At 48.1% G+C, this 12,870-nt stretch overlaps 1 protein-coding gene across 2 annotated transcripts; it reads right to left on the bottom strand.

Moving 5' to 3' along the window:
• Window positions 1-1,999: 1,999 nt before the first annotated feature.
• SKIDA1 (SKI/DACH domain containing 1) lies at window positions 2,000-6,158 on the bottom strand. Of its 2 annotated transcripts, none has more exons than XM_077166119.1 (2): window positions 5,885-6,158; window positions 2,000-4,992 (listed from the first exon to the last, which is right to left on the bottom strand). In XM_077166119.1, exon 2 carries the CDS (start codon window positions 4,877-4,879, stop codon window positions 2,159-2,161), a length of 2,721 nt encoding a protein of 906 aa, XP_077022234.1. In that variant the 5' UTR covers window positions 4,880-4,992; window positions 5,885-6,158; the 3' UTR covers window positions 2,000-2,158. The 2 variants fall into 2 exon arrangements, with proteins under 2 accessions (XP_077022234.1, XP_077022226.1); XM_077166111.1 differs by having other exon boundaries at window positions 2,000-5,307; window positions 5,885-5,897.
• Between the last annotated feature and the right edge of the window lie 6,712 nt (window positions 6,159-12,870).

Genomic DNA, 12,870 nt, shown 5'->3' with positions numbered 1-12,870 from the left:
AACTGTTCAGCTTTCTTGGGTCTTAACTGCATCATGGGTCTTTGGAAGTATGTACAAACATGAATTCAGTGACAACATCCCCCAAGTTTTGCTTGGACCATAATTACCATTCCCATGAGAAAGGATCCAAGGAACCTACATTTGGCAACTTTCAAGGAGGAAAGGAAGGCAGGCAGTTCAAGGCATCCATTTACTCCATCCCATGTTTTTGGATGCAGGTATTTTCAGCCTCTGTCCTTTACAATGAAAGGAAAACCACAGAGCGTATATTGCAATTAGCCTGAGAACATCCAGCTCTATCTGAAACATTTATAGACAAAAGGAAAGTTCCAAAGGGAGTAGGAATTAAAAGGTTAAGGGGGAAAAAAAAACACACTGAATTTCCATGAGAAATAGTGACTTAAATTCACACAGTAAACATTTCATTGGTGTTTTGTTTTGTTTTGTGATTTATGATCTAGAAATGCAACTTCTCAGATTTGAAATGGCCAGAATCTGAGATACATAATTTGTCAGACTAAGGGAGTGTACCAACAATTATTCGATTCAAATTTCATTAAATAACAACAGATCTCTGCTTCATATTCTTACACCTGAAACATTTTTGCACTTGATTTGTAACAAGTTTGAAAAGTTTTGTTGTTGATGTTTAGGAAGAAATCCACCAGTGTTTTGCACAGAACCTGACTGGCCTCATCACACAGTATTACAACAAAACACTAACTCCATAAATGCATTTCTTTCAGGCAAAAACATTGCAAGTGAAAATGTCAACAAAACCATTCATTCCTGTTAACCGTTTTTCAATCTGGAAGAAGTAGGAATGTGTGGAACCAGGAATTTTAAACAGTGTTTTTAATTGAAAATAAAGCTAAAGCATGCTTTTCAACAGTGCAAATTTCCATAATTTTGATTTACTGCTTCCATCATCACAACATAGTACACCAGCATGGGCCCTACCTCGGGCTAGACCTAGCCATCTGCATGTTGAACTACTTCGACTTTAAGTGCAAATATAGATAGTCACCTCTGATTGTCACTTGCAGTAGAAACTTTCCTGCTGTATGCACAGGATGGTCTGAAAACAGAAGTTTAGAGATGCAGAAAAAGTAAAAGGTAATAAAATCCAAATGCCTGAGTTCTGATACCAAAAAGCCCTGAAATAACCGCTCTTTTTCTTCGGTTAGGGTAGTCTTAACCAGTCTGACCTCTCCTCTTATTTTCCTTGGTTGTATTTGCTGCTTTGCTACTACGAAGAGTTAGACCATAAAGCATCTTGCTATGAGGAGAAACATTCAATTATTTTGCAAGTTTGAGGAGTCAGGTTCAGACCTCAAGTTAAGCAGGACAATAGTAAGAGTCATCTTATTAAGAACCTCTGGGTGTGAACCCAAAAAGGACTTGTCCAATTGCAAGGAGTGGCTGAAAAAGCAAAATCACACCCGTTACCAAAAAAAAAAAAAAGAATCCATACTTATTTAACTCAAAATATATGAGGCAGCTTTTACCAGCATTCAAGCAGGATTCACACCCCAATCTTTCCGCTCAGAAAAAGAGAAAAAAAAAAGTTTAAGTGCAACTACTCTTGGAAAGGGGATGAGGGGAGTAAAAGAAAAAGATACCCCATAAGTAAGAGCTCAAGAAAAGAAGATTTGGGGCTCATGGAAACTTCTTGCCACCTCACCGTGTAACCATGTAACTTAACAAACTTTCACTGATTTAACAGTTACACTTTCAGGTCTTCAATCTAGTGCATAAACTTAATGGCTCATTGTAATATTTATTATTCAACCTTTTAACATTTATTTGTAGCAGTTGAATTGAGGTACCCGGTGCATTATTAGCATCAAAACAGTAAAGTGTTCCAGCTCTACCGTCGTAACTGAGTTTTACTTGAGTCTTTAGCCTGAAGTAGTCTGTGGAATGTAAACCAAGCCGTCTCCCACCCCGCCCCCACCCTACTCCACCAAAAAAAAAAAAAACAAAAAAAAACGTAATGGGGAAGAAAAAAAAAGTAATCCGATTTCTGTCTTCAAAATGTGACAAACCAGGACTCCAAAATGGGTGTAACACATTAATGGACTTGTACAAACCATCCTGTGCTGTGTACAACAAAAGGAACGTATTGTAGTTCCAGAAAATATCTTCTAAAACATTTTTATGAATTGAATTTCCTGAATTTGTGACTAGGTGGAAGAGGTATTGCAGAACCGCCCAGCTGCCATTTCCAGATAGGGTGGGCCTTGTGAGGAGGCTGGGACCCCTTGGTGGTGTTTAAGGAATACGCTGGCCACAAATCCCCATTCTTCCCAATAATGAGTGATGGTGGACAGGGAAAATTTGCCATGAAATTAAACGGCCTTTTCACCGCTGATGCTACACTGCTGGCTACCTTTTTGCGTCTGTTTATAACTGTAAAATCATCCAGTGTTCCTTCATGTGACTCTGTTTTACCTGTGGGACGAGGGCTTCTAGCTGATTTCAGATTTGGTTTGACTGGAGGTGTCTGCAGGACAGCCCGCTTTCCCAGGACCAGCGTCCGGTAGTTTTTCCTTACCCTGGCACCGAATTTATACTCCCCGTCCTCAGGTTTTGGAGGACCTAAAGTGCACGGAAGGCCCTGACAGCGCGCCAGGGGGCTTAAGGAAGGAGTTTCTTTCTCAGCGCACGCGAACCCTTCCTTGGCGGTGGCCAGCAAGGCGTCCTCCTCCTTACTCTCCGGCATGCCGTACAGGTTTCCCTTCGCATCATTGCACTCGCACTTCAGCTCATTCGCGATAAGGTCAGGTTCATAGTCTTCATTAGCGCTGCTGTCTTCCACTTTGATTTTAATATTGTGCAGAAACGGCAGTGTCTCATGGCCTGGGTCCAGGCCCGTATTCTCGGCTTTGGGGGCCGCTGCAGCCGCCCCAGGACTCGTGTGCGAGGAAGGCAGATCCGCGGCAAATTCAGACCCACGAGGGATTTTGGAATCTTTCTCTGAATTTGTTGCTACTCCAGAAGAGTCACTCTTCAGGCACCTGGCAGTCAGGCTGGAGTGATCGGCACGAAGAGAGAGGGGACTTGCTGGCAGGCATTTCCTAGCCTCTCGGAGCACTCTTTGTTGTGGAAATGCATTGTTTGTCTTTGGGCTAGGTGGAGAGGGCCCCTCGGCCGGGCAGCTCCGGGCCAGGGCAGTCCTCTTCGCAGTGCTGGGAATTTCCGAGTGTGGGAAGGCGAGCTCCGCTCCCCGATCGCTCCTTAGCTCGGCGAAACACCCGCCCAGGCCGGCCGGGCAGTACCCGGGAGCCGCTCGAGGGGCCCAGCTCTGCAGACTCCACTCCCCGGGCGACTCGGCTTTGACGCCGCCACCCTTGAGGTCCGGCAGGCGGCTGGCGTCGTCGCAGGCGGCGGGCCTGGTGGCCGCAGCGGCCGAGGCCAGGTGGTACAAGAAGCTGGCCTGCGCCTGCACGCTGGGCGGCTGGCAGAAGCCGGTGCGCCTGAAGCGGATGCTCTCCAGAGATGCTTGGCTGGAGCCCGAGCTGGACACGGACTCCGAGGACGAGTCCTCCTCCTCCGAGCTGACTTCGCTGGAGTCCGAGGCCCCGCTGCCCCCCTCCTCCTCCTCCTCCTCTTCCTCCTCCTCCTCGCCCTCCTCCTCCTCTTCCTCTTCCTCCGAGGACGCAGAGTTGCTGGAGCTGGACACGCTGGAACCACAGTCCGAGTCGTTGGCGGCATGGTCCGAGTAGGAACTGGACTCGGAGTCGCTGCTGCAGCTCTCGGGGCAGCCGCCGGGCGGGGGTTGCGGCCGGCGGGCGGGCGGTGGCGGCGGCCGGGCCCGGTGGTGGTGGTGGTGGTGGTGGTGATGGTGGTGGTGGTGGTGGTGGTGCTGGTGCTGGGGGGGCGTGCAGAAGCCGCCCACCAAGTGGAACCGCTCCAGGCACGTGGCCCCGGCCGCCGCAGCCGCAGCCGCCGCCGCCGCCGCCGCCGCCTTGGCGCGGTAGGCCCGGGGCAGCAGCAGCAGGCGGCGCGCGGCGTGGGGCGCGAGCGGACCGTCCTTGGCGGGCCCGCGCCGGCGCCGGCCCCGGGGGCCCAGGCCGCCCGCGCCCCCCGCCGCCGCCTTGGGAGGGGGCCCGGCCGCCGAAGCCTGGTAGTAGGCGGCGGCGGCGGCGGCGGCGGCGGCAGCGGCGGCGGCGGCGGCGGCAGCGGCGGCGGCGGCGGCGGCAGAAGCCGGGTGCTTGCCGCCCAGCAGGCTGCGCCAGTACGCGGGGTCCGAGTGGAAGGCGACGTAGCTGGCCTGCAGCGGGGTGGCGTCGTAGCGGAGCGGGGCCTTGCCCGGAGAGCGCGCCGGGCCGGGGGCGGGTGCGCCCGGGAGCTTGCAGAACGGCGGCGCGAGGCGCGCGGCGGCGGCGGGGCGCGGGGACTGCGCGCTGATTGGCAGCGCCCGCGCCGCCCCGCTCAGGCCGCGCCAAAGTTGTCGCGGGTCCCGGCCCGGGCCCGGGCGGGCGGCGGCGGCGGGGGGCGCGGGGGGCGCGGGCGGCGGTGGCGGGGCTGCGGAGCTGGCCGGGGCCCGGGCGGCCCGGCGGCGCTTGCTGCGCAGCACGCGCTCGGTCTTGCAGGAGGTGTAGAGCGCCTCCACGTCTTCCCGGGAGATGAGCGTGCATTTGGCGGCGTGAAAGGCGATGCTGTTGATCGCCTTGAGTTTCCGCAACTCCTCCAGGTCGCAGTGATGCTTCTGCACTTTGAGATGATCCATGCGCTTGTGCACGGTCGTCCTCGGGATGTTTTTCAGCAGATCCGTGAAGACTTGGGAGAGGGCAAACATTTGCTTCCCCTTAATGATGAGGTAGCCGAGCCTCACGCCATCCACCTCTTCAAAACCTGACTTCAGGTCTCCCATCTCGGGCACTAAATGATCCCCACCATTTGCAGCAAATATATACGTGACGCAGACATACACATGTATGTATGTTAATCCTCCGCCAGATGCTGCGTGTGTCTCAAGGCATCCTGCTAATAAAATAACAAAGACTGTTATTCCCGGAGAAGGGAGTGCCGAACTCTAGGCGAAATTTGTGGGGGTAGGGAGAAAAAAACCATGAAATTACACTGACTCGAGCCTTGCTTTTTTTTGGTGTTCGTTTTTTTGAAAAAGAGGGGAAAAAAACCATCCGGTGTCTGATCTGCCAGTGTGTTGCCCTCAGTCCACGATGCGGATCAGTACCTGGGCCCCTCTCTCCCCTCCTTCTCCACTGGAGCACTATGATAATGGAATGTGAAGGGAGAAAGAGAAAAGAAATGCAGCTGCTATTCCCGCCGCTGCTTTAGCTACAAATAAAATGACAGAGTGAAGTGAGCTCGTCCGGAGACACCTTCATCAATTAATTCCCCTAAAGCCAGCGCTGATTGGACACTCCTGACAGGTGATGCAATAAAAATTGATATTCCACCCCTTCCCCCCAAAATCTCCCACTAATTAGCATACCCTTATACTGCCACCTCCCCTCCCAAAGTAAATAATACAGTCGGTATATAAATCTTTCCATTAAACTATGGGAGCTCAGACACAGCCCGACTCACAGACTTCATCAGAAGCAGCGTGCGGACGCTTAAAATTATATATATACACCACCGTACATTCGCCTTTAAAGGAAGAGTGCCTATTTTTTTTTTTTGCTTTATTTGCATTTTACCGATACAGCCATTACCATTTCAAAGGAAAGGGATTTTAAAAACATTATCAAGCCTAAATAGATATACCCCGCCCCCCTTTTCCTTTGGAAAATGGAGCTCAAGCGAAAATGTGCAGAATAGCCTGGTATTTCCCTTCTGGGAGTGGGAAAGGAGACCGGCTGGGAGCTCCAAAGTTAAACCCGCGCCGTGAACCTCCCCGGCACAGACTTACGTTTCGAATTTCTCTCGATTTCCTTTTTTTCTGTAATGCCTTTTTACAATCAGAAACAAAGTTATTTGGCCAAGGAAGCAGTTCAGGGCTTCAGCTCCGAAACACTGTAACAATTCAACTGGATTTCGGTTCTCTGCTGTGGGGGGAGGAGGTGGTTTCACGTCAGAACCACAACAAGGCATAGATAAGGCAGAAATGTGTGCACTTTTCACTGTTAACCGGGCCGGGTGGCAGGCGTGATGGCCCCCGCGTCCCCAGCACAGCCGCTGGCAGGCTACTGGACTCGACAGGTCAGAATTCCAGGGAGCAAGTCGCTTCTGCAGCAAAGAAAAGAAAACGTGAACACCCGAGGTGCTTCCAGCGGTTTTACGTAATAACGACGAAAAAAAAGTGCTGATGTCCGAGGCAGCCCGTTTCAGTGCTCCACGAGGCTTTAGGCTGGGACTTTCAGTGAATCCTCCGCAACTCCCATTTTTTTTCCACGAAAGCCAAGTATGTGCTTGAAGAAAAAAAATCATTCTGGATGGATATCAATATGATTTAACCTCTTCGTAGTCAAACCAGGGCACATTTTGGTGTCATTTTCAAGGATCTCCAAAATAGTGCCAAATGAGAGCAAGGGTTTTCCCAGCCGCATGACCACGATCCCAAAGCGGTTCGCTGGCTGCTTTGCAAATTTCGGCAAAATCTTCTTCCCTGTCCGCTGTTTGCAGCTACAGCATAAATGCAACCCAGGCATTTATATATTTCCGTGTTCCTCCCAAAATAGACACATCCGTGTGTTTAAAAGAATAAACGGATATTTCTGAGGCTGCAAGGGCGGGGGGAGTACAATAATTTCTTCCTTCTAATTCAAAAGTTCCAGCTTTTCCTGCTCTGGATTAACTACCAGAGCAGGTATTGTAGAGAGAGACAGAGAGACAGAGAGAGAGAGAGAGACAGAGAGAGAGAGAGAGACAGAGAGAGAGAGAGAGAGAGAGAGAGAGAGAGAGAGAGAGAGAGAGAGAGAGAGAGAGAGAGAGAGAGAGAGAGAGAAAGAGAATGAGAGACGGGGGGAGGGAGAGAGAGAGAGGAGAAAGGAAAGAAAGAGGACTCAGAGATACAAAAAGGTAGTTTGCTTGACAAGATGAAATCTCGGCCACGGTTCCCCACCCCACCCCCACTCTTATCCCCCTTGCAATTTCCCAGGAATTCTGAAGAGAATTGGGAATTTCAAGAAGTGCATCCGGAAATTAAGGAAGTCTATTTAAGAGAGCCTGTAACTCAGGAGGCTGGGATTTGAAGTCAGCCCTGGACTACTGTTGCACTCAGCACAGATGTAATCGTCCCTCTTCAACTTCATCAATGTGTGTACAGACCGCGATGTCTAGTTCTTGCCTTTGAAATCTAAAGCTAGCATTTCCATCCAAGAAGTCAGAGCTACAGCAAATTACATTTTTGTCCCTTGAATGAGAGCAGGATCATTGAATGGATCTCGTGATATTTCAGGCTTTAAACGTAACGGAGAGGCAGCAGTGAACAATGCCTCGTCACAGCTAATACCATCCACCCAGTTGGCTTTCTTTTGCATCTGGATCTATCACACCGCGTTTTTTCTTTCACTTTCGCAGGAGGCAAAATGCAAAAGCTTTAAGCAGAAGGCAAAGTTTCGAGGAAAAGCAGATGCTGATGTTTGTTTTTTAAAGTAGAACGACTGGAGTCTGCCTACCGCTTGCGACAATAATGTTTAAAAATTCCTTCTGATGTACTTATATACTGCCAGCCTTCCTCCCTCCCGCCCCCCACCTCCCCCATCCCCTCCCCCAGCTTTAAGATTTAGACCAAAGAGTCAAATGGCCAAGAAATAGCAAACCCAGGAAAAGCTTTTGTGAAGATATTATAAAAGGTTGGCTAGAGTGGCCTTTTTTTTTTTTTTTGCCAGGTGGTTTGTTATTCTGGATTCCTATTTAGATTTACACACACACACACACACCCTTTTGCATATGGCAACATGATTTAGTAACCATTTCAAAATCACCTTCTCTCTCTCCTTTTCCACCTTTAAAATACTGGCAATATGGTTGGTTTTGAAAAACAAGTAGAATATTTTGTATATATCGTCTTAACTAACGGAACAATCCATTGGGTCAAATAGAGAAAAAGAAAGGTCAGGAGACCTGGGAAATGTCTTTCTCTATTATACATGCAAGCGCCTTCTGTACCTGCACTTAGGCACCTTACACTTACACATTTTTAATACTCCTGCTATGCATCTTTCTTCCCGTCCAATACATTCTTTTGTTCCTTTAACTTCCCCATCATGTGTGTGTGTATGTGTGAGTGTCAGTGTGTGGACGTGGGCGTGCATGCGTGCGCACACACACACACGCACGCACACACAGAATGTGACAGACAGCTTTCTTGTGGCCATCAGTACACGTTGCATAGCCGAGGTCTTCTCCAGGCACATTGGGGGTCGAGCCCGATAAAAAGAGCTAGCAGAGGCCCCTGAGCGCTCACACATGAAAGGCAGGGGACTTTAAGATGGATTTGCATGCACACAGGGGATTTCGATCAATAGCTACCAACATTTATGGCTTAGATTATTAATGCGAAGACTGGCCAAAAGAATGGGGATGAAAAATTAAAGGTGTCTGTTATCAATTATGCTTAAAGTTATGCAATAATTTACTTACTTTGCCTGGATGTGCAGATCCAGATGTATGAAGTACTATTCCTCAAAAGCCAGGGGGTTTCTTTGCTAAATTTGTTAACCATGTCAGCCGCCTCTACAATCAAAGACGAACCCAATTCAACTGATAGACTATATTCAATTTTTTAAAAAAAATTAACTTCCATGTTCTCAGATGCATGTGCATATGTGGGTGGGTACGCCCAAATTGACATTTATGTGTACAGTCATCTCTGTGGGTTCAGGGAGTCCTGTATTGTGATTTTAGGCATATATGTGATATGCACGGAGTTCATTAATTAAATGTGACTATTTACCCAGGGAGGGACACATAATCTACATTTTACAGTAAAGAGGGTTTTGGCTTTGGAGACAAAGCTGCTTGCTAAAGGAAGATCCTCTCTAGAAAAATGTGCAGATAGAAATATATTCTTAATATCCACTTCCACATTTATTGTAAAAAAAAAAACAAAAACCAACACTTTTGGTTTTTAAAGGGATGGGTTGTGAAGATAAGAACATATTTCTCTTTCCATATGGGTGTGCTACATTCACCTGATGCTCTATTTTGATTTATTTTCCCTGTATTCTATGTTTAAATACCATTGCAATTCAGTCTGACCTCTTTCCTCTGCAGCGAAGTAAAGCACACGGCATTTACAGTCTTTTAAATGGTTAGCTGGGAAATGCAGCAGCAATTTGCTGGGGTAGTTTACTAATGGGGAAAGTTCTTTTGAAAACCTGAAGGAAAACCAAAGAGTACTTTTGCATTTCTACGCTGCAACTGTTATATAATTAAAACATGCAGGAGCATTAAAATAATCCTTTTCCTTCAAGCTTTCACCCATACATACATAATTTAAATGAGGACATCTCCCACCCATCCCTTCCCCACCACCACCTAACCCTTCACCATATACATTTGTTTTAGTGCTGGATGGGCAGATTTTGTCCAAAGTGAATTCAGACAGAAAAGAGTATGAGGGATGTTAGGAAGCCCTCGAAAATGCAAGTGTACTGGTTAGAAGAATAAAAGCAGCCCCTACGACTGGGAACCCTAAGCAACCTTAATACTTAGGACATAACTGAGGATAAAATGATTTCTAAAATCTTGCATGGCTGAATTAGTTGAGGCTCTGGGACAATAAAATCTTGTGTGGCAGTCAAAAGTTCTTTAGCTAAATTTATCTAATATTACACTTCTGCTTTTGGAGAGGGGGAAATGGGAATGAGGAGGAAGAAAGAGCTAAAGGAAGGAACAACAAATTATAAGTCAGTATATTTTCCTCAATTTTTTTCTTTTTGTCTCTTCCAAACAAATCAGGGTAAGTCTCCAAAAGGGCCTTCCTTCTGTTCTGAGGCATTTTAAAATCCTGTTTTCAACAGAAGTTTGGGACACAGAATATATGCCATGTTGTCTACTGACCCATAATCAAAACGCAGTGACCTCCTACCCTTTTTTTGCTCCCCTGACCCATCTTGAATTCAATGCAGCCTTTATAAATTTGCAAATCCTTGGAGGTAAAGGGGTTTTTGTGAGGCTTTGTTCTGAAAAAGCCTTAAGAGTGTGCTTTCTAAATTAGACAAAGGTAAAGCAACAAACCCTCTTGGACAAGATTTTATACAGGTGTGCTAATAAGCAACTCTTCGGATAACACATATTGAAGCTAAAAAGCAGTTCTAAACAGAGGAGACAAGAGGGCTATGTGTTGTTTCAAAGGAGGGTGTGGTACAATCACTTTCCTGATGTAAGAAATGGTTAGGCCACAGTCTTCCTGCTCTCCTCATCTCCAAGGACTGGGGGACCCTAGTGAGCAAGGAAGGAATGGGGGCGGGGGGAAGGGGAGGGCAGAAAAGAGAATGGGAAGGGAGGTAGGAAGGGAAAGAGAAAGAAAGGAGCAAGACCTGATCTAAATCTACAGACACATTCCCTTATCTTTCCTGCTATCAGCCAGTTTAAAGGACACCATAATTATGATGGTGATAAGACAATGCCTGCTTATGTGTACTGAATAAATAAAGAATGTTTACAGCTCAAGAATCTTTTAATTCCAATTAAATGCTATCACAGAAAAGCCACTTTTCCTACTGCAAACGCCTTTCCCCCCAATTGTCTTGTTTTGTTGCAGTATTTTTCCTATGAGACACAAGGGCCTTCACAATTGATCCTGGATATAGGAAAAAAAAAATCCGAGATAGTAAGGTTCAAAGTTGATATATTAAATAATATACAAATACCCAAACCACAATTTATTTGGGTTGCCCAAGTTTTTGTTTATTTGACACAAGGACTAAATGTGTAGACACTAAAATGATGACGCTAAGTGTTGAGGCCTATTGCTGAAGCCATTCTGAAATTCCCAGCGCCCACGAGGGGAGAGAGGAAGACAAGACACGGGGCCCCTGCGGTCTCAGGGAAGGGAATCCTCTGGTTGTGTTGCTCTGGCCCCAGCCCAAATCCTTCTCCGAGCTCTGGAGCCAATCGCTGGCTTCCACCGCTGCAGCCCCCCTCCCGGGAGCACACACAAAAAACGGGAGGTCAAAAAATCGCAAGTTCACATTTATGGATACACAAGTATCATTTCATATTCATGACTTCAGCAAATCACATTATCATCAGATTTAAACAGGGTTTGGGGCAGGGATGCCCATCAGGCTGGGCACACACTCACCGGAAAATTCGCTTTTTAATTTTGGAACCTTAGAGTGAAAATTAAGTCTTTTAAGTTTGAAAACTTACTTTTCACTCCCGAGGCCAAATTTTACACTAATAAATTTCAAATGAACGCTTCTCTTTAAGTCGTTCCACAACATTATAATTCAAACTTCTATTTCCTGCCTTTTTCAGTTCTAGTATTTCTTTTTTTAAAACACATGGCACAACAAACGTTATGTGAAGCGCACTGGTTGGGTTAAATGCCGACACAGACCTGCCTTTCACTCCATCTGTCTAAATAGCGCATTGCAACGTCTAACTTAAAAAAAAAAAAATACTTTCGCCGAAGAACTATTCAGTATTTCTTGGCAAATTCCATTTGGTGATATAGCGCAAAAATACCGTGGTGAAAAACGTCAGGCTATTCGTAAGTTTCCGGGGTAGTTGCAGGCCCTTTTCCTTTTGAAAATTTAGAGCTCCAATACCCTCAATTCTACTGGCAGAATTAGGGTGGACTTAGAGGGTCCTAAACGTGACCAATTCGCTAGGGCGGGGGGCTACAGCTAGCAGCAACGTGCTCGGCAACTTAATCCTACGCTGAAAGAGGGCAGAGAGCGAAAGAGAATGGAATACAAACTCTACCGACAGTCCTAGCCACTCTCCAGGTGGACTGTGTATTTTGAGGCTGATGGGAACGTCTGGTGTTTGGAGCAAAAAGAAGAGAAGGTAAGTGTTTGTCCTTGCACCCGCCAGCCCGCGCAGAAACAATGAAAGAACAAAGGGAACCACTTCCCCATCGCTACATTTTCTGAATCTCCTTCGTTTCCAGCCAGAAAGCCGGCGAGGGGCTTCGCTTTACCCTGCTTTAAGTAGTTGTGCATCGGTTGTTGAAGTAAGAATGAGGAAAAAGTTGAGCGGCAGCGTAAATATGGACTAAATGATAATCCTAAGGGCTTGCTCGAGCGAGCCTCCGCCGCGCCAACCTCGCAATTCACAGCAGAAGTTGCTGAACGCGTAGAGGCAAAGCCACGAAACAACCTTCCGGCAGCAGATCTCCAACTCAGTCATTTAAACGGCCTTCCTCGCTGTTTGGAGGGGTTTATGCCCACAAAACCAGAGGGTTCTGCCGAGGGGAAGAGAGGGCTACTGTTCAGGGCGTAAAACGATCTCTGCAGCATCAGGAGGAGTTTTAGGAAGGAAAGGGGACTCCAGCACCGGCGGCCGGGGGAGCGGGTCGGGCTTGAGCGCGCCGCTTTGGGGCCTGGGCAGAGCCTGCCCGCGTGGGTCTGAGCGTGAGGGAGCCGCTGGGCTCCTACCGCGGTGGGTGTGGGAGCTCAGGGCTGTGGGACCCCATGAACGTGGGTGTGTGGGGGCAGCGCCGTGGGACCCTATGAACGTGGATGGGGGGGCGCAGCGCCGTAGGACCCCATGAATGTGGATGCGGGGGGGCGCAGGACCGTACGACCCTATGAACGCGAATGTGTGGGGGCCGCGGGTACCCTACGGGCGTTGGGTGTGGGGCTCAGCGCCGTGGGATCCTATGAACGTGGATGTTGGGGGGCGCAGGACCGTAGAGTCCTATGAACGCGGATGTGGGGGGGCGCAGGGCCGTGAGACCCAATGAACGTGGATGTGTGGGGCGCAGGGCCGCGGGTACCC

The sequence above is a fragment of the Tamandua tetradactyla genome, chromosome 1 (assembly GCF_023851605.1).
Source record: "Tamandua tetradactyla isolate mTamTet1 chromosome 1, mTamTet1.pri, whole genome shotgun sequence".
Classification (NCBI taxonomy): Eukaryota; Metazoa; Chordata; class Mammalia; order Pilosa; family Myrmecophagidae; genus Tamandua; species Tamandua tetradactyla.
Note: the sequence above shows the minus strand (reverse complement) of the source record. Positions and strands in the feature narration are given on the sequence as shown.